Genomic DNA, 20994 nt, shown 5'->3' with positions numbered 1-20994 from the left:
GTGTTTCCATCGGTCTGTATTTACATTAGGTATTAAGTACATAGGGGCTTGTGTTTTGCAACAAAAGTTAACTTCTTACGCAATATTTTTCATAGCTGGCTGTTAATCAAATCAGTGGTGTATAATGACAGTATATCTCAGTTCAAGGACAAATGATGGTTGTAGATGCGTGGGCAGACAGTAAAAGAGGAAGTAAATTAAGCAAATTATGTAGAAGGTCTGTACAGATTGAGGGGAGTACATATTGTAGAAAAAGGGTCATGGGAATGGGTAGGAATTTGGGTTTTTGCTGAAGGTGAAGTATGCATTTGCTTTGCTGGATTCTTTAATTCAGATGACAACTCATGAACAGTCCAAACAGTCTGCTTTCTTTAACAAAGCATTTCTAGAGTTAGGACTAAGTGGCCGTGAGTGAGCAATTCTAATAAAAATATATTTGAAGCGCCTTTATCTAAATGTAGGTTTTCCTTTATGTCCTTTGAGAGATAAAACAGGATCTCAGATAGGAGCTTTTCAGTGTAACCAGTATATGCCAGAGATGTTATTCAGTCTGATTTGTAACACTGGCCTTGAAATAAGAAGGAATTACATAAAGAGAGTGTTTTATCTTCAGGCAGACACCCTTTTCTTCTCCCAGAACTATCAAGGAGCTGCAGATAAGTAATGCATTGCGGGTGCTTTTGTTACCTTCAGTTATTTTGCCAGACTACTTTGGAAATTGTCCCCACATTGTTTTTTTAACAAAGCCATTTTACTTTTAGAGATAGAACTTCCCTCTAAATATCTGTAATTATTTTGTGTTCTTAATCGTATGATACTGAAACTGGTAAGACCTCTTTAGATCCAAATAGCAGTCACTTTTTATTTAGCTAGGAGCTCTCCATGGGAGAGCACTGAAGCCAGTTAGAAGAACGATATGCAGTTGAGACTCATTAAATATGACACCCTCTTTTGCCTTTTTTCACTAGAAAGCCACTGTTACTCCATAGTGCTGAGCATTTGGATGATACATTGACAGCAAAATATTTGGTAGAATACTAGTTTGAAATGTGCAGAGACTGTTTTGAGAGGCTAGCATTCCAGAAGTGTTCAGCTTACCTACAGCTGCATATAGTTTAGGACTGTTAGGAAAGACTGTGGTGGTAAGAAAGCTACAGATCACTATATCCATTTGGTATTAAGATGCCCTATTTCGAGGTTTAGTCACAGTTTAATCTACCAGGACTTTCAGTCATTCGTATGTATTTCTCCTCAGAAGAAATGTTTAGCAGGTATACAAAAAAAGAAAATTGCTCACAGCCCATGGGCAATTCTGTTGTAATAAATTCTGGTAGTCCTGTGGTGTAGGAGGCAGGTAGCAGACTTCTGTGAATAAATAAATAGTGTACTGAAGTACTTGCTTAATATTTAACAATGGAGAGTATTTGCTGTTGTGTTCCTTGTGCACCTCAGTTTAGTGACGCATGCTTCAGAGATGGTCTGGACATCTACTTTGTGGGGAAGGTGTTGTGTCTATTTGATAAAAGCTGAAAAATTATCTCAGGGTCCTTTGAATAAATACAGTAAGATGGGTTGTTTTTTTTTTTTATGTTTGTTACACATATGAGATATGAATAATGGGCATATATTTCCAAAATCTGTTTATCAGAAAATCTTTTAAACCAAAGAAGACCATCACTTAGATATGGCTTTGTGAGGATGTCTTTTTCAAATATAGCAGTAGTTAGAGCTGCACAACTGCAAGAAATGTGGCATTATGATGGAAAAGTTTTGTGTGGTAGCTATCTCAGAATACAGTTAAATATAATAATCTGTAAACTGTACAGAAGGTCTAAAAAAGCATCTTAAAAATGTCATAGAGCTTTGAGGATAGTGGCTTGCTTAGTTGTGGAAATACAGAGGCATGCTGAGAAAAGCACTGAAAGACAAAAAAGCTCAAGCAGTTAAAGAGTATGTCTGTCCTCTCATGTGCAGAGAAGGTGGCTGCCTGCTTCGCTTCTGCCATAATCAGGAGAAAACAGTGATTTGAAGGGAGAAATTCTCCATTTCAGAACTAAATAACATGACCTTTTTCTGACGTCTGCTGAGATATACATGGGGTTATAAACCTGAAATCCAAGTTTTGTTGGCCTGCAGGGCATAGTTTGTTGCTGTGTGCCAAGACTTTGGTTCTGCAAAGCCCTCGCATTACTGTTCACAATCTCTGTTCCTCTGCAGACACTTGAGGTGGTGCCATATTAGAATTAACCGTAATATAAAGTAAAACCACGTATATGGATGGTTTGAATTTATGAAGTAGAAATTCAGAGCTGAATTTCAGGTAGAACAGAACTGAGTTGCACTGTTTTGCTTTGCTCTTGCTTTTAGTTACGTATATTTTATTTCAACCTTTGAGTTCTCAGTTGCAGGATTTTCTCAATTCTGATAACTCCAGAAGTGAGGTGTTTTCATGGAGATCAATTTGCTTCACTTTTTCCACAGCAGGAGTAATGTATTATTAACAAGGCAATAGACAAGTCTGTTTTAAATAATTAAGCAGGTTTCAGTAATAGATGAACTAAGGAGGGAGGAGGAGGGAGGGAGAGAGAAAGAAAAGAAATGAAACAGAGATGAGTTTATATTGATAAGATATTTTCTTTTTCTGAGCAGGCCTTTTTAAACTGTTTTTTAAACTTTTTAAACAGAATACAGGTCATCTTTCTGTCATCTATGTGAGACCATAGTCTTACTAAAAAAAAAAAAAAAAAAAAAGGAAAAAAAAGCAGATCCAAAAGCCCTAAACAAAAAATCATTAACAAAACAAAACAAGCAAAAATCGTTTTAATATCCAGGGATGAAAACTTTATGGTGATTCACTAATCTCATAGAAGAAGGCTTAAATTTATCAATTGGTCTCCTTGAAGACAAACACTCTTCAGATGAGTTACAGGCTTTTAAATTGCAGTGAGCACTGGACACATAGCCCCTTTAATTCTTTTTATTGTTGTTTGGTTTATTATGGTTTTTAATTATTGAAAGATTAAAACAATTTCAAGTGATGTTTCTGTGCTGTTGAAAACTAGAACAGCACTTGGTACAGTTAAAGTCTTTTGAAAACACTTGATAGATCCACACTAATTTTTTCAGACTGACGCATGAAGCTACATTCAAACTATGAGTTCAAGTGAAAATACAGCTAAGAAAGTCTGTACTTGAGAGTGAGAAGCAGCCAGCACTGCACCAGCTTCCAGGAGCCCTGCTGTGCTGGCAGCCTTCCATCCAGTATGCATGCTGCTGGACAGACCTTACCCACGTTGCATGTGCGTGTGATCTGACGGACAGTCAGAGTCCATACAGCCTAAGATCTTATTCAAAGAGAAGTTACCAACTCACAGTTTGTGGTTGTGGTACTGCATGGTCCCTGCGGCTGACTCAGGTGGCCAAGAGACCTTCTGAAATGGGCAGAATAAAGCACAATCTTTTCATAACAGGCTCAGTTACGTTTATTATTCACTCATTCAGACTTTTCTGTGTCATATCCAAACATCTGCATATTCTTAGGTGTATTTTTTTTTTTTTTATTTGGGACTTAGTATGTTACAGTAACAGGTGGGGGTCTTTCTTCAAAGACTTTGACAGAGGTACACAGTCATTGCTTAGGTCAATATCTCTATTTTTGTAACTTCACTTTTGTAACTTTAGTTAATTTTACTAAAGAAATACAACTCAGTGGTGGTGTGCAGACACTCATGGGCAGTTTGTTTTTAAAAGGTAGTTTATTCAGAGCTTTTGCATTGTGTAGCATGTAGACAGTCTCTCTCAGGTGAGACTGTCAGTCGTTGTCCAGATGGTGGCCATTGGCAGGAGGCTCCAGCCTTGCAGGGCATCATCAGCTGGATCAGGGGAGATACCCCAAACTAAGACTCCCCAGACTGCTTTTGTTCTCAGGTCTTACATACAGCTGGTCTGTGATCCTACATGGCCACTCTAGCACACGTGATCCATTACTATAGTTTACCTTAAGCTACATACGAAACACCTCCTATATGAACTGTGTACATATGACTGTCTGTCATACACGATCTTATCTGCATCTGCAGGAACAGTTTCTGTTGACTACCAAAATGTTTCTTATCCATACGCAGTTTGGTTCTTTTTGCAGCAGAAACTGTGTGAGAGAGCTGTTGGGCCAGCCAGCCAATCTACCCAGGATAGTAGTTAGCAGCCTCAAGTTATGAATTTTGCCTCTTCCTTATCCCAGGAAGAACCTGCTGGGGGAATCTCTGAGGCTGCCTGAAATTCCTGGATGGAGAGGTCATATAGCGGTTAGTCAAATGTGTCGCTCTGAAGTGAGCAGTTCAGTTGGTTACCTTGTCTCAGGTCAACTCGTTGTATCACCTGTGCACAAACTGTCCTGGGGCAGGTCCTGGACCACCCATCAGTTTGCTAGCTGGTGGGTAAGTGCACTGAGTATGCGCAGAGGCAGTTACACCACAATTACACTTACACCGCAAGTACAGTCAAAGCTGTGTTTCATCCTTATGTCACAGTTATAAATTGATATATTGTGCCACAATAGGCACATATGGGTACAATTATTCTGAATTGGCTTTACTTTTTCAAACTCTCCATTTTTAACAATGTAGTTAAAGCAAATTTAGACAAATATGACTGATAGTGATGTTCAGCTATATTGTAAGGAACCTTAGCTTTCAGTTCCATTCTTTATGGGTACTTTTTGTTGTCTAAAAACTATGAATATGTTGATGGTCTCAGTCTATGTTTTAGTGAATAGAATTTGAACTGTTCAAATCACAGTAGACACTCTGCCATGGCATAGTTGTGATAAAAACAAAGACGTTTACTACCATAGTTGAGCTGTGCTGGGCAGTGCTTGTGAAATTATACTTGCATGTGGGACCTGAATATTTTCATACTGCTTTGACATTTGCCTAATGTGTATGGGTACCTTTTTATCACCAAAATAAAATAAATTTAAAAGCCTTGCCTTATCCAGTTGCCTCCTCTGAACTAATGTACAGGAAGACAATATTTGCCATTCCTCTGCCAAGAAGCCTTACGTAGACATTAGTGTCATGTAAGTAATGGCCTTTTGTTTAAATGAATCTTGCGTTACTGAAGTATTTATTGATTTCGTGCCCTCTGTCCCAGCCTTGTATGTGATGACGTGACCCAGTAGGTTACACTCTTCTAAGATATGCTGCTGGTAAAAGCAGGTAAAACAACACTGCTTTTATAAAGCAAGAGCTTCATGAGCTGTTCAGTAGCCAGCTGGATCTTGATAGGTTAAGTGCAACACAGTCCTCTCCTGTTACAAGTTCTGTTACTAAATACCTCTGCACAGTAGCAAGGAAGGTTTCTCAGGGGGAGTGAGTTGCATGTTAGTTAGAGTCAAACAACGCCAAAATTGAGATGGAGAATTTTTGGATGTACCAGGTTGAGTATCGTAAAAAAAATGTAAGTATATATTTCAGGAGGACAAATGGGGTAACTAGAGCTTTTTTATTGCTGCTCCTAAGGAAACACTTAATTCCATTGATGGACCTTTTTGTGTAATAACAGCATGCTTTCCATGAACTTACTATATTTGTTCTGACAGTATTTTTCTTAGGCTTCTAAAACTTGTTTTAACAGACAGCAGAGCAGTCACTAAGAATTTATTTTAGACTTCAGTTGTAGTGTTTTGAGCGGTTTGAAAGTTCTCTATTCGCTATGAGGTATCAAAATATTTCTTCTTATTGCTGTGACTGCATTCTTCCCTTGTGCCTTGTATATGGTACCTCTAGAAATGCATTTTGACGCAGAAGAGAACTGAGTGCTTATTCTTCAAAGACTGAACTTTTTTGCACAAATGTCTTTGGGGACAGCTCTCATGTAATGTCACATAGCAAACTTTATAGGATGTTTGATATTTGGGTTTGTTAACATTTTTGGTTTGGTTTTTTTGTTTTCTGTTTTTTCCCCCCGAAAAATTTGAGCAGACATTCAGACAGAGCACATGAAAAGCCATGTGATCATTTTGATGGTTGCTTAATTCTGATACTCTGTAGATGAAAATAGCTGAGTAAAGGTATTTATAGTGGTACTGTTAATGTATTTTAAATGGTGCAGATTTTTTTAATGTCAGCAAGCAACTGGTTTAAATAAAATAATTTATAGTTAGCACTTTAGTGCATGAATACAAGAGCTTTCAGGCATTTAAAATAACTTTCTGTTTGTGCAGACATTTGATGCAAAAAAAAATAATATGCTTTAGTTTGTTTCTTTGGTTATTATTTAAAGCTCAACTCTACAATATTCCACTGGTCATAATTAGGTTGAGAGTATAGCGCAACTTTTGTATTTAATTTTACTACAGAAACACTGTATAACTGTTGGGAATGTGAGCACTATGCGGGTGCTTCATTAAGTCAATAGGAATTGCCATTTGGGCAGTTGAGATGCTATGTAACTCTGTAACCAGAGCTACAGAGCAAGTCTGGGGATCCTGTGTCTCTCCCACAGCCCCTGTGTGAATGCAGCAAGCAACCCTTCAGTGTGGTGGCCAAAGCACATGCCCATGTCCTAGGGACCGTTTCACAGCTACATCTGGTCAGACACTGTTGTACAGCTGCATATCCTTTTTGCCCTGCAGTTGTAATTCAAAATACAGGGAGGTGAAAGGACTGCACTTTTATCTGTATAATGAGGAATTGCTTCTTAACTCTTTGGAAGCCTTTATTAGTTAATTATAATTCTAATATTTAGTAATTACTGAAGATAGACCTTTTAACAGTATGAAGGTAAAGAGAAATAGGAGAATGGAATTCCGTTTTCTTGGTTTGTTCCACATCTGTGAAGCTAAGCTTGCAATTCTTAGATTTTTTTTTTTTTTTTTATATTATTATTATTATTGGTTTTATTTTTGTTTTTCTTTTGTACACTATTTAACAGAACTCAGTGTTTCAGCTAGAGTGGAGGCATAGCAGAAGGGAACTCCTAGACTGCAGCTGCTGCCAGCTCAGAGCACTGGAAGTATAGCTCTTTTCTGGTATTACCATTGGCTTAGAGAAAAACCATATCATGTAATTGTGAAACAAGAAGTATGGTATTTGATGGTTTTGCTATCAGTGTTGAACTTCTGAGCTGGCAAAGCTGGGCCCAAACTCCTCCTGTCAAAGGAGAGTGCAGAATGCCAGGGCTGCTGGGGTAAAAACCCGTCTTGTATAGCTAAATACTAAATCTTCCTTTGAGAATTCACATTTTTGCATGCACACTGACATGTTTTGCAGGTATGTCCTTAAGATCTGCCTTTAAATATGCCTGCGGGGTTAAAGCATTGTACTGTCTTCCATTTTGATCACCTTCATTAATTTCACACTCTCTGTTCTTGTGTCATACCCCCATAACATTCCCCCTGGTCTGCACTGTAGATACCTCACTACAGCTTTTTAGTGTTGCCAACATTCGTTACGAATTGGCTATGATTAAAATAGCCTTTCTCAAGGCATTCTTTCCGTTTATCAAGATACTTGGTGAAGGATCACATAGATCTAGGCATTCCATAATACTGTTTTTCTGTGCTGTTCCCTTTGTTTTTCTGCTGTGTCATTCTTCATGATCATGAATAACTAGGACAGGACTGGAAAGACAATTTCTCCACTGAATTGTTTACAGTGAAGGGAGAAAAATGAGGCAAGCTGATCTAGAAAGCATGTATAGTACTGAGATCATAGTATGAACTGTGAAATATTTTCCAAATTTGCGCTTTGTCTAAGATGAGGAGTCATAGTCCTTGATTACACTGGTATCGAATAGTCCTTGAATATGTTCTAATTGAGCCCTTGAATACATTAGTAATACCTTGTACAATTTATAAAAGCTATTTTCTAAAATGACGGATTGACATTTGTGGACAATCACTGTAGCCTACCTCTGCTCAGATTAGATGAGTTTAGCACTTCAGATTAATTATATCTGGGAGCATGTGTGCTTATGGGGAAAGCGCAGTCTTTTCTTCGCTCTCCTCGATTTGACGACTAAGTAATCTTTAGCTGAATCCCCGTCTTCTGGTAATGGTCAACTCACCTGTCTTACCACAGCTTGCTTACTTAGTGACTCTTCTTTCCTAGCATATCAGAGCTTAGGATATAGGTTTGTATTGCCTGCAGCCTTCAGAAAGCTCAGCCCAATACCAATATCAGATGATCCTCCATTCACCTTGGAAAGATACAATTTCATGTCACACTTTTTTGCTGAGAGCTGCTTATACAGCTTTTTTTTTTTTCCAAATGTTTAATTTCTTATGTTACTAACAAATAAACACAGGGATTTTTTTAAAGGTTTAGCTGTTGAGAATAAGTCCACAGAGATATTGATATGTGATCATCATGAGAAAAAGCAAGGGTTGCATTTTTTAAGTGTTTGTCTTGGTTTTGTTTTCTTGTTTGGTTGGTTGGTTGGTTGGTTTGGGGTTCTTTTTAATTGTTATTGTTTTGTTTTGTTTTTCCCCCTCATCTCTTATTTCCACTGCCAAGTTAGAAGAAAATATGAAAGAAGAATTTCTGCATCGGTCATTCAGATTATTATTAATTTTCTTGTCATGTTTAGTCTCCATCTCCAGATTCCTCTTCACCTCGGGGTGCTGAATCAAGTAGGCAACATCAGCAGGAGGCCTCGACTAATAAAGAGGTAGAGTGCAATCTTTCTAAAATCCACAGTCTTGTTCATGCTGCTTATGCTTTTTTATTTTTCTTGCCCCTTTGTACCTGTGCAACCCCTTCTCTTCTTCCAAAGTTGCAACAAACTTGAAAAGCTGATTTGTTGCTCCTTTCCCTTAAGCTTGCCTGGCTATTTGACTGAATTTCAACATACTTAAGACTGTTTATCATAGCATTTCTGAGTCTGTGTTCAGCTGCCACTATATTTATTTATCAGGCTGGGAAGTATTGATTTATCAAACAGCTAAATCATGTGTGTTTCAGAGACAAAAGAAAGCAGCCCACTTCTTTTTCCCTTGCAGAATGTCTTCCTGCCAAGAAAAAAAATGTTTCTCAGCCAGATGAAAAAGCTTGCTTACATGAAATTAATTAGGTTGTAATTTATGCTGCCTAATGTTTTGCCATTGTAGAAACTGACTTGTCAGTGATTCATAGTCACAATTTATTTCCAGGCTTCTTAAAATAAAGCTAAATACTTTCTTGCTTACCAACACAAAACAAGTCATGTGGGTAGAACTCGCAGTGTGAAAAGAAAATAATTTGGCATTAAAAGTATTTGGATTAGTATAGAATGGCTGGCTCTGTAAACAGAAATATCTGCAAATATTTGGTTTGTTTGCCTTTTGTTTTTTAAACTTCAGAAAAATGTAGGAACTGTAATCTAAGAAGATACCATATTGTTACCGATAGCAGTGCATGAGTTATGTTGCACAGTGAAAAAACCTGATCTACTATAACTGGAAATACTGATTAAAATGGAAACACTAATTAGTCATCCATTATTTCTTTTTTCTTTTGCTGTTGTCAAGGGATAAAAAAGCTTGTAGCATGCAGGTATTTGTGCCAGTCTGTATTTGCATTTAGAGAATAATGAAAGGTTTCAAAAGTCTTGAGAATCTCATATACTAAAGCCTTTAAAAATAGATAGTGCATTAAATTTTCATCTGCTGTATTGTTAGCTTGTTAAAGCCTTTAGCTTTCTTCAGTATAGATTTTTGTCACTTCATATGTATCCTAACTTTTAGCAGGTTTTAGGCATTAATAAACTTAGCCAAAGGAAGAAAATAAACAAGACACTACTCATTTCAGTTTTTAGGTTGTGTTCACACATAGTGTCAGAGATGGTAAACCAGGTTTCACAGTAGAATCTGTCAGGCTGTTTGTTTCCCTTAGATGAGCAATAATTCCTGCTTTAGTACTTCCAAGGCAAGAACAACAGTGATAAAGCAGCATCATAATTCTGGGGAATGACTTTTAGGTCTTAGTGAAACCTTATTTTTAAATATAGATTTTATAATACTAGGTAGCAACAAGGCTAGCAAGAGAAATGAAACATTAATGACTTCGATATTTCATTATTCATGGATATGTAAAATTAAAAGGTGTAGGTTTTCTCCTATTGGTAACTTTACCTGTTACTTTACTATTCCTCTAGTCTTAGCAGAGTTTCTTTCAACCTGGGTAATGAACAAAAATCGCTTGATTTTTCGTGTGAGTTTTTGCAATAAAAGCATATGTGATAACAGTTTACACCTCTCTGCCCTGAAAAGAAGTTGCATCATCTAGCCAGATTGCTGAAGAGTTGCCAAATCTGTAATAACAGACTGTGTTCACTCTATTTAAAAAAAAAAAAAAAAAGAAAATACTTTGGAAAGTGCATTTGTATACATGAGCTGTCTCTGGTGCGTAGGGGATTTGCCTTCTAGGTCTATCAGGGTCAAGTGGTTGAATCTCCCTCTTACCACTGCACCACCAGCAATTATAGAAATTTTTAAAGTCTCTATGGGTAGGTGGTCCAGTAAAAACATTCATCTGAAGAGATGAAGGAGCCAAATATGAAAAGACATGTCAGTGTCCTAGTGTTCTGACAGAAGCTTAAATGCTTTGGCAGTGAGAAGTCACTGTTTATTGGCATTTTTACTTATGCTATTACAGTCTCTGATAGAGAGCTTTCTTGGTTTTGCAGTACAGCTTAGTCAATTTCATACGAAACAGCAAGTACTTAGAGGCTGCACAGGCTCTGCTGTCCATCACACACTTTTTGCTTTCATTTCACGAGTCTTATTTTATAGCAAGATGAGCATCATTGGTTGAAAAATATTACTTGCTACATTCATCTTCTCTTTGTTACAATGGAAAAGATTTCTTGTGGTTAGTCAACAGACCTGCCACATAGCTGTGACCTTCCTAGTTTCCCTGTTTCTTCTACCAGTACACAGAACCTAGTAAGTTGCCTGACATAAAGGAGAATAATCTGGTGTATATTTCAATCTATATTGTCTGGAAATGTACTGGAAAATGTCTTAGGATATTATGCATTATTCTAGATTTTCTTTTAATAAAACTATATTAAGCAGTCATTGGAGGAGTTACTGCTAATACAGTCAGTGATAGGTTCAGTGGCAAGCTTTGTAATACTCAGACTATCCAAAATTCTTACGTGCAACACATATGATAGCAGCAGATATTTCAGTATCTCTATTACCACGTATATGTTGCCATACAGAATTTTCTTTGATAAATTTTCCTATGTGGTTTACATTATTGATTATAACAAAATGGTGAAGCTTACTGGAAGGTGTGTCTTTCAGGTATTCAAAGTGTTAACCGTAGAGTCTTTCACAGAAAATAGCAATTGCAAATAAAGTCTTACTTTAAACTGTGTATTTACACATGAAAATCAGTATTTTTTTAGTTTTTTTACCTTTTATGTAGTTGAAGCTACCAGGTGTAGTTTTGTGCTTGATATAGTGTAAACATAGCTGGTGGTGAAGTGCTAGTGAATTCAGTTACCCCACAGAATACAGTTTGCTACCTAACCTGTTGAAATTTAGAAAGCTTTTTAGTGCAAGGGCTGCATTAATGCAAGGGATACATCTAGGAACAGTCCTAACGAATAATAGGATTTGGGTAATGAGTGACAGAATTTTGTTAATGAATGAGTGAGTGGGCTGATGGTTTCATGGCTTATGAAAGCCATGTATTCAGTATAGCATATTTCTGTATATTCCTGTATGCATTTATTCCTAGTTGGAAGATCCGGTGTCTTTGAGATATGATGTATTTCTGTGCAACTTACTGATAGTAAAAGTAGAACACCTTATTGATAGCAATTAGTATACTACTGAACACCAACAAGTAACTGAAAACTGGCCTTAGTGTGTTGACTGATAAAGACAGAAACAGAATGCATCAAATTTAACTCTAGTAGGTGCTTAGATTTTGAAAATACTAAATAAAATAATAAATCTTAATAAATGGTGATCTTCCTTTGCTAATAACTATGACTGACTTACTTTTTAATTTTTTGGCATATTTGTGCATACTCTGTTCTGTTTGAAATCCTTTTTGTCTTAATTACAGTCCAGGAAAAGTTTGGCTTCGTTTCCAACCTATGTTGAAGGTAAGATAGTTCTACAATTTCTAAATCTAAATGTTTTTTAATATCAAAAAAACTCCAGTATTTGTAATGTATAAAATTTTATTTGGTGAAAAACAAAAGCTGCTAGGTTGGGTATACTGATTTAGATTAAATAGTGTCCAGTCTGGAACCTGAGCTAAGTCCTACTATGCTCTTACAGAAGTTCAGACTTTTTTAGTGTTTCATTCATAGTTTCTGTGTCATTTCTGCTGGGTTTTTCTAATCAGTATCACGACAATACAGATTTTTTTATGGTATTCACACAATACATATGAATGTGTGTGGACAAGGAAAATAGGCTAGGCAAGAAGACTGTAGTGCTCTTTCCAGCACTGATTGATTAATCCAGAATTGATTAATTGGAGTAGTTGGCAGACCTGCACGTCCTGCTTTACAGCTACTTGTCCTCAGTTAAATAATGCTTACTATCTTAGGGTTAAGGTCACATGTACAAGTGCTTAATTTATTCAGAACAATGTGAAAGAGCAGGTTGCCTGCCACATGAACTGCTGTTAACTTTTTTATGAGTCTGCATTCCGAGTATACAAGAAGATTGCATTTAAAACCCAGTTATTTTGTTATGAGAGCATGACAGAAGGAGAAAATTTGATGCTTCATTTGCCTTTTTTTTCTCCTGGCAGTGGTAGTTCCATATGCTTGATGAAATGCCAGAAATACAGTTGATACTATACATCATTTAGGCTGTCTTGGAAATCCTTGGATTGCTTTACAGTGTGCTGTGTCTAAGTGATTATGTGATTGTTCTCTTTAGACTACAAATTAAACACTTGTTTAGTCTTCAGTGTATAAACTGCATACTTTGGAGTCTGTGGCCGGAATGTAAACTAATGCAGATTTTGCATATTATCCTGAAACTAGTTGAGCTTTGGAATTTTGCAGCAATGAAGGATCTTTCTTAGAACTGAAATTCATGTCCTAGTGGTAGCCCTGTCTGTCAAGGGCTATCTTAAATAATCTTTCCCTCCTTAAAAAAACCAAAATATTATAAACTAAAATTTTCTTAGATCTTGATCCAGTGCAAAATTCCTTACAAAAGAAAATATTCCCATTTTTGTGAACTAGCAGCCCAAGAAAAACTTCTAGCACCTATCCTACACTTTCATTCAGATAATTTCATTGTCAGAGGTATAAATGGAGGAGTCTTTCAAAAAGCATTGCTATCTGTGTTCACCTCTGATGAAAATACAGCACATGCCTTTTTTGGTTTTAATATGCTTTCTTCTGGGATTTTTTTCTACACCTTTGTCCATATTAATGGGTTTTGTCTTTTGGTCAGAAATCATACTATAAAGAGGTTTGTACCGTTTATAGTGAAGGAGTGGAAGTGGTGAAAAGGTCTTAACATGTAGAGTAACAAATAACAGCACTTAAAATGCTGTATGGTTTCAGGACTGGAGAAGTGTGCAAATATGTAGTTCTTCCAGATGCATGAATTTCCCTAAGAAAAAAAACCCACATTTCTTTGTGTCATGTACTTGGAAGAGACTTGTTCATTTTGAGAGTTTTCCAGATACATAGTATCTGAACAAATTCTGCACACTGGAAATGAGCATCTTAAAATTACTAGTCGTAAACTTTCAGATTTAAAGAAACCATAAAGGAGACAAGCTTGCTCATAAGATTTGTACACCTCCTTCTGCCTGTATATTTATTGGTGTGATATTTATCTCCAGTTCTTTCTTTAGTTATTTTAATCTTAATAATGACTTGCATTTCTTTGGGGCTCCTGCTTATTCTGAGGGGTTGTTAATCTCTTCTGTTATAATTAGGCATTCTGAGTAATATTAAACTTTAAGCCCCATCACCTTATACTTGAAGATAACCCTTGAAGTAATAAAAACTCTGTTCTGATGTTGTAGGGGTTTTTGCTTTCTTCTTAGAGTAATAAAAGGCAAATCTTGTGAGAGTTTGGTTTTTTGATGATAAAATGTGGGCACTTTTACCATTAGCAATCTCTAAGATAATTTGTATTTTCACCTGTCTTGAACATCAACTGTTTTTCCTTACTTCTGAGAAAACTAGAAGCTTCTTAAGTTAACCAACCTCCCTATTGGATCATGACAATTTTAACAAGTAGCAAGGAGTTAAACTAACTTTCCGCAAATGTCGATGGGAGTCAGATAATTAAGAATCTGTGGAACTAAGAGAGTTGTTTTGCCATCGTGCTCTGTGTCTACCAACATTATTATTTAACTCTATACTTTACCCCAATATCCTTGTTGAGACTGAGTGATTCTTAAAGGTCTATGGCATAAAAGTACTTTGCTTAATTGAGCAATCAGTCTTCTTGGTAGAGACATGTTATACCTGTAAAGCATCCCTGGGAGTTTGTTCTGCCTGTTGTACTAACTGCAGCTAATGCACAACTGAGTGAGTGGCTGGTGGCTGTTATTAAATTGCACCCTTCGTCTTTCTGTTTATGACTGTTGGTCTTAGAATTGCAAGGCTGGTCTTGGTGGATGAGGGGTGAACTAACTGTGTATGTCCCTTTGTAACAGTGAAAGCTCACAGAGATTTGCTCCAGGGTGATCCCTGCTCACAAAAGAATGAGCTATTCTGAGAGACAGGCTGGATTAACAATTACAGCTTTTGCTGGAGTGATGATGTTTGCCAGATTTTGGCAGCTGGGAGACTACAGGGATGGCTTCTGTGGAAAGCTGCTAGAAGCTTCTCCCATGTCCAGTAGAGCCAATGCCAGCCGGCTCCAAGATTGTTGGCCAGGCCTGAGCCCATCAGTGGTGGTGGAAGCACCTGTTGGATAACATATTTAAGAAGGGGGGGGGGGCAGGAACTGTACAACAGTAGTTGCAGTCAAAGAGAGGAGTGAGAATACGTGAGAGAAGCAGCCCTGCAGACACCAGGGTCAGTGCAGAAGGAGGGCAGGAGGTGCTCCAGGCACTGGAGCAGAGATTCCCCTGCAGCCCTTGGTGCAGACCATGGTGAGGCAGACTGTGCCCCTACAGCCCATGGAGATCCGTAGTGGAGCAGATTTCACCTGCAGCCCATGGAGGACCCTACGCTGGAGCAGGTGATGCCTGAAGCAGGCTGTGACCCCATGGAGAGATGAAGCAGGCTCCTGGCAGGACCTGTGGACGCATGGAGAGAAGACCGCAAGGAGCAGGTTTGGTGGCAGGACTTGTAACCTTGCGGGGTACCCATGCTGGAGCTAATCTATTCCTAATGGTCTGCACCCTGTGGAAGGCATCCACACTGGAGCAGTTTGTGAAGAACTGCATACAATGGGAAGGACTCATGTTGGCGAAGTTGATGGAAGACTGTCTCCTGTGGGAGAGACCCCATGCTGGAGAAGGCAAAAAGTGTAAGGAGTCCTCCTCTGAGGACGAAAGAGCAGCAGAGACAACATGTGATGAAGTGGTGAACTGACTGCAACCCCCATTCCCTGTCCTCCTGCACCTCCTGCAGTGGAGGGAAGGAGGTAGAAAACTGGGGAGTGAAGTTGAGCCTGGGAAGAAGGGACGGGTGGCGGAAAGATGTTCTTACAATTTGGTTTTATTTCACGTTAGCCTACTCTGATTTGACTGGTAATAATTTTCCTGAGTCAAGTCTGTTTTGCCTGGGACAGTAAATGATGAATGATTGCTCCCTGTCATCTCAACCCACAAGCCTTTCATTATATTGTTCTTCCCTGTCTAGTGAAAGAGGGGGAGTGATAGAGTGGCTTTGATGGGCACCTGGCATCCAGCAAAGGTCAACCCACCACAGATGTTGTGAGCATTTGCTTGGTGTTTTGTACCTTTGAAAGTACTGGTTGCTATATCATCATGCTAAACTGAAGTATTTCAGAGGAGGATTTGCATCCATCAGCTTCAAGGTCAAGTTGTCAGAGTGCTGCTGGTTTGCTGAGGTTCAGCATGATTTTCTTCAGTGACTGCTTTCCTGTGTTACAGTTCCTGGACCTTGTGATCCTGAAGACTTAATTGATGGAATCATTTTTGCTGCCAATTACCTCGGCTCAACTCAACTGCTTTCTGATAAAACTCCCTCCAAGAATGTGAGAATGATGCAAGCTCAGGAAGCTGTCAGCAGGATCAAGGTAAGGAATAATTCCTGCTGCTTCTCATACGGCTGCTTTAAGGTTGTAGATATGAACTTCTTATGTATGCAGTAGTTTTTTCATGTGAGGTTATCTGGGATTTCAGAGAGGTTAAATGCATCACTTTCTTTCTGCAAAATAAATCACATATTTAATGCTGCTTTTGGAACAGGACTGAGAAGGAAAAGTTGCCAAATAATTTTAATTCCCTACAGTAGTACTTGTGCTGTGTGTGCTAAGCCAGAATCTGAAGTGAGTGGTGGTATAAGTTATATATTACTCGGGTGTTGAGGGAAAATAGACTTAGGGTATAACTAATAAGTACTGCAGCTGCTTCTGGCTTGGTAGTTGGTGGAACTGGTAGTGTGTTAATTTCTGCAGTTATTTTTGACCCTGCTGTGGATGCTGGTTTCTCTACCACATAACAGCTATGAGCCAATTTAGAAAGAAAAGAAAATCCTCTGATAGTGCAGAGATGTATGGAAAAAAATAATTTGTGCTGGAATGTGGTTTGATAGTTTTGTCCATTGAAATTAAGGTGTATGGATGAAGTATTCCGTGGTTGTAGAAGATGCTGCAATATTCCCACTACCCATACATGACTGGATGGTAGGCACACAGCTTCATCTTCTGCTAATTCAGCTAACCAACACAATCTCAGCTGAAAGTTTTCCTTAGTTTAGTATCTGTGTATTCTTCTTTTGTATAGTTTATTTTGGATTCCAACTCAGATTCTGTGTGCAATTGTATAAAACAGAGAGGAAGAGAGACAGCATGTTATCAGCATGGCCATTGGCACTGTCTGTTAAGTTGGCTGATGCTTCTTACTGTTATTATTCAAATGTTTTCCACGCCAGGTGTACAGTTTGGTCTGTGTATGAAACTTTCACAGGGAAGCTCCACGTAGAACTGTTGAGACACTTCCAGAAATTGTAATTTTGCTGATGTTCAGATACGTAAGTTCTTGTAACCTTGCCTCTGAAAATCACTGACATCTAGCATTTTCAAGGAGGCAGGGATGCAGCCGTTCTGTTACAGATAAGTCACTTTCTGTTCTCTCTGTAGAAGTTTCCATGAACTTAAGCAATAACAGCCTTTTGAAAAAGAACGGTTTATCCATGTTCATTGGAGACTCTGAATTCAGTGACATTTTTAAAAAAGATTTTTCATTCAGTTTTCTCAACTCTGGCAGATCTTGGTGGGTTCTTCACAGAACTACAGTGGAGACTTCCCCTTACAAACTGTGCTTCTCTACTGCTCTGAGTGCAAGTAAGGCTGTGCTTCTCTGGTAGCCCCCTTGGCCTCATGGTAGAAAAACTGATTTGAATGCACAGGAAACTAAAGGTCGGATAGAGAAGGGACAGAAATAAGGGCTTCAGTGAGGCAGGATCTAGGAGGTTGAAGGAAAAGGTTAGCATCAGCTTTCACAGGAAAATGTTATCAGGAGTTGGACTTAGGGCTGGGCAGGAAGTTTGCACCTAGGAGGTAAAGCTTGTCTGGGAGTAGGCAGTAGACAAAGATTGAAGGGATGTACTAGAGAAAAATGGAACAGAATTGATTCAAAGCAGGCCTAGAAGGTAGAAGAGTGTAGAATCTTTCCCTGCTGCTAACTGTATTTCTTGGAAATTCGTTAACAAAATGAAGTTCTTTCTGAGGATTCTATTATGCCTCAGCACTGCTGTGCCCCAAAACAGAAGAAACCTGTTTAGCTCATTTCACTCAAAACTCGTAATTTATACATCCATAAAAATCAGCAGGCATGCATGTTCATAGTTGTAGTAAATTTGTCTTGGGATGGAGGCCCAAGTAGTTGCATTGTTAACATGGTGAGACCCTAGCTAAAACTGTAAGTGTATTTCAGCGAATTATTGGCTTACTGCATGGCACTCAATACCATTGTACACTGCTCTTCTACTTCTAGGTGAAGCTGAGCCAGTGTAAATTTACCTCCCTGTACCTTACAGTCTTTGGTTTATTAGGGTTGGTTTGGGCTGGTTTTGTTGCTTATTGCCATTAAAGCTAAACATTCTTAGTGAGAAATTCATTATGACAGATGGAGTTCTTCCTGCCACATTCATCACTGCGTGAGATAGCCTTTAGCCGAAATGTGTGAAATATTGCTCACACGATGAGTATAATACTTGTGCCCTACTCATATTTGTTTACAGAATGTGTTAGGTGTTGCATGTGAAACATTTCTCTGCAGTTAAAGAAAACAAAGGTTATTAATTAAGAATGAACTTTTAAAAATTTGCAGACTTGAAGTTAAGAGTATTAAAGAGGCAGGGGAAAGCTTTGTTTAAAGCCTGCTGTGTACACATGCCTTCCATATGAGTGTATTTTAAATTTAATAATCCCTATGATGCTTTCTTTTAGCAGAGCCTTCAGACCATGTATTCATTCATTTAGAATATGAACAGATTTTAAAAACAGTTCTTCATGCTTCTTCTTTAAACAAGTAGCTCTCAGTTAAAAGTACAAGAGTTAATTTTCTTGCTTGGGTTTTCGTCTCTGCGAAGTCCAACTAAGTTAAAAAAGATAAACTGCTTTGAAGGCACTCACCAAATGTAGCTATTTCCTATTTCCACTGGGAGGTGCTTTTAGGAAAGGCATTTCACCATATTTATTTCCTCAGCACAGAAAGAAATATCTTTTCACATTTTGCTTGGAATGCTTTCATAATACTTGTAACAGCAAAATAGATGATGTTCATGGTTACAATTCACAGCTGATCTGCATTGTAACAGTTCACATGTGAACTATAAATTAACTTTAATTTTGATTTTTCATTAGCACATTTGACCTGTGTGACAGGTTTGAACATTTTTAGATAACAACTGATTTAATTACTGAATGTAATTTAAGATCATACCCATATGTGGAAATGGTTTAATATTCTGTACATTTTGTTTACTCAGTGTCATCTTGGTGTTCACTGAGTTGCAGTACATTTTTTGTATAGGTTAAATGGGCTTGAGTACATTTAAGACATCTCTGTAGCTTAAGTGGAAGCTTGCTGGTTCTTAACAATTTCTAATTTTGGAATTGCTACTAGATAAATGATTACATTTTATTTACCTTAAATAAAAAGCCTGGACTCTGAATATTAAAAAAAAACCCAAAAAAACCAAAACAAAACAAAAAATAAACCCAAACAAACAAAACAAAAAGAAAAAAAAAATTTGTTTAGATCTGGTAGTTTTGGATTTGGATTTTTTTTTCCTAAAAATATAGGAGGAATCTTTTGATCTAAATTAGCAAAACAATGTGGTGATAAAGAGGATTTGTCTGATAAAGCATCTTGCATAGAATTATACTAATTTGGTTTTTTCCCATGGGCCTTAATTTCTCTTCTGACGTTTTTGTGCAGTGTTAAATCACTTAGTAAAATTTGTTGTTCCATTTCATTACCTTACTAAATATTTGAGAGTCATTCTTCAAAAAATAGAAAATAGGGTGCTTCCATTGCAAGAACAGAATTTCAATAAATTGAATGATAGCATATTTCGATTAATCTTTGATTCTGCATTGTAAACCTCTAGCTCAAGGATTTTTTTTTTTTTTCCCCTTTCCTCTTTTTGGCCTGTGTTTTTCTTCTTTTGTGAGGCCAATCACTCTGTGAAGTTGGTGGAGGGAGGGAAATTGAAGGTCGAAGGGAATCTTGATTTTGGAAAGCAATTTTAATGCTTTTTCTCATGAGTGTCTCCCCCTTGTCCAGCGTATGGCAGGCAGCTGTTGTTCAAGATAAGTGTATTATTTCTGAGTACCAGTGTAAATTAATATCAATGTAATGAAGAGCCTGCAGCATGAGGCAACTCTAATTGCTTTTGCGTTATTTTGCAATCACCAGGCTATCAAATATTTCTTTTTTTTAAAAAGGTGACTAAAAGCTAATATGAGAATGTTTACAATCGTAATTAAGCAGCACTATCTCAAGTTTCAGTAGCTGCTTTAAGATTTGTTTAGGCAAAACCTGACAGATTTAAGTTGTGAGCATCAGTATAAAACGTTTGATGTGCCTTGTGATTCAGGCCTCCTGTTTGTTCTTCATAAAAGTAGTTAGCCATGAATCTCTGTGAAGCCTGTAATTGTAAGCCTCCTTCCCACGACAAGTATAAGTTAATTTAATTAGCTAAGAGGCTGTTACTGTTGGAAGTAAAAGGATATCTGCCAGCCTGGTGAGTGTTGCATTTCTTTAATAAAGCAGGTCTGTAAGTTCAGTTTACCTTGATTTGAATTAATTATTGTGAGACTGTAAACAGGGGGCTTACTTGTGTCGTTACTGTTGCCACAGTAGCAGCACATAAAGAATCGGTTTGTTGCAAGGGGTTGGTACGTCTCTGGATATAAATCAATTAAACTACCTAGGGACAAGAGGTCTATTTTCAGGAGTTTGTGGAACCAAAGCACATGCTCCACTGCCTTCTTGAAAAAATGTGGTAGTATGGACATACCTTTGTGCAGGTGTCACAGGAAACCCTGTTGTCCAGATACGCAGTGCAAACATTGGTGTGGGTATATTTGCACAGAAGTAAAAGAAAATGGAGGTGAAAGTTACCTTCTGAAATTTTGTTTCTCCAGGAAAAGGTAGCATACTTTTAGGGAGGTTATTTTCTGAAGATTGTTTAAGTAGGAGAGCGTTAGGAAACTTGAATCTAATTCTTTAGATTCTAATTCTAGAATTCTAATTCTTTAGGTTGGCAAGAGGCAGAATCGTAATGGTTGAGATTCTTCTCTGACCATTTACAATGGTATTGCTTCAAAAGGAGTAACATGCTTTTCACTGCTGTAAATGAGAG

The 20994-nt window shown here is 37.7% G+C and overlaps 1 protein-coding gene across 3 annotated transcripts in view; it reads left to right on the top strand.

Moving 5' to 3' along the window:
- The window catches only part of APBA1 (amyloid beta precursor protein binding family A member 1), a 92637-nt gene that overhangs the window by 55217 nt on the left and 16426 nt on the right, over positions 1–20994 (top strand). For all 3 annotated transcript variants that reach the window (XM_030512293.2, XM_030512295.2, XM_030512294.1), the window contains exons 3-5: positions 8590–8670; positions 12063–12102; positions 16050–16195. In XM_030512293.2, the coding sequence (XP_030368153.1) occupies positions 8590–8670; positions 12063–12102; positions 16050–16195 (267 nt within the window). The remainder of the gene's footprint in view (positions 1–8589; positions 8671–12062; positions 12103–16049; positions 16196–20994) is intronic.

The sequence above is a fragment of the Strigops habroptila genome, chromosome Z (genome assembly GCF_004027225.2).
Source record: "Strigops habroptila isolate Jane chromosome Z, bStrHab1.2.pri, whole genome shotgun sequence".
Lineage (NCBI taxonomy): Eukaryota > Metazoa > Chordata > Aves > Psittaciformes > Psittacidae > Strigops > Strigops habroptila.
This window is presented reverse-complemented; position numbering and strand designations above follow the sequence as displayed.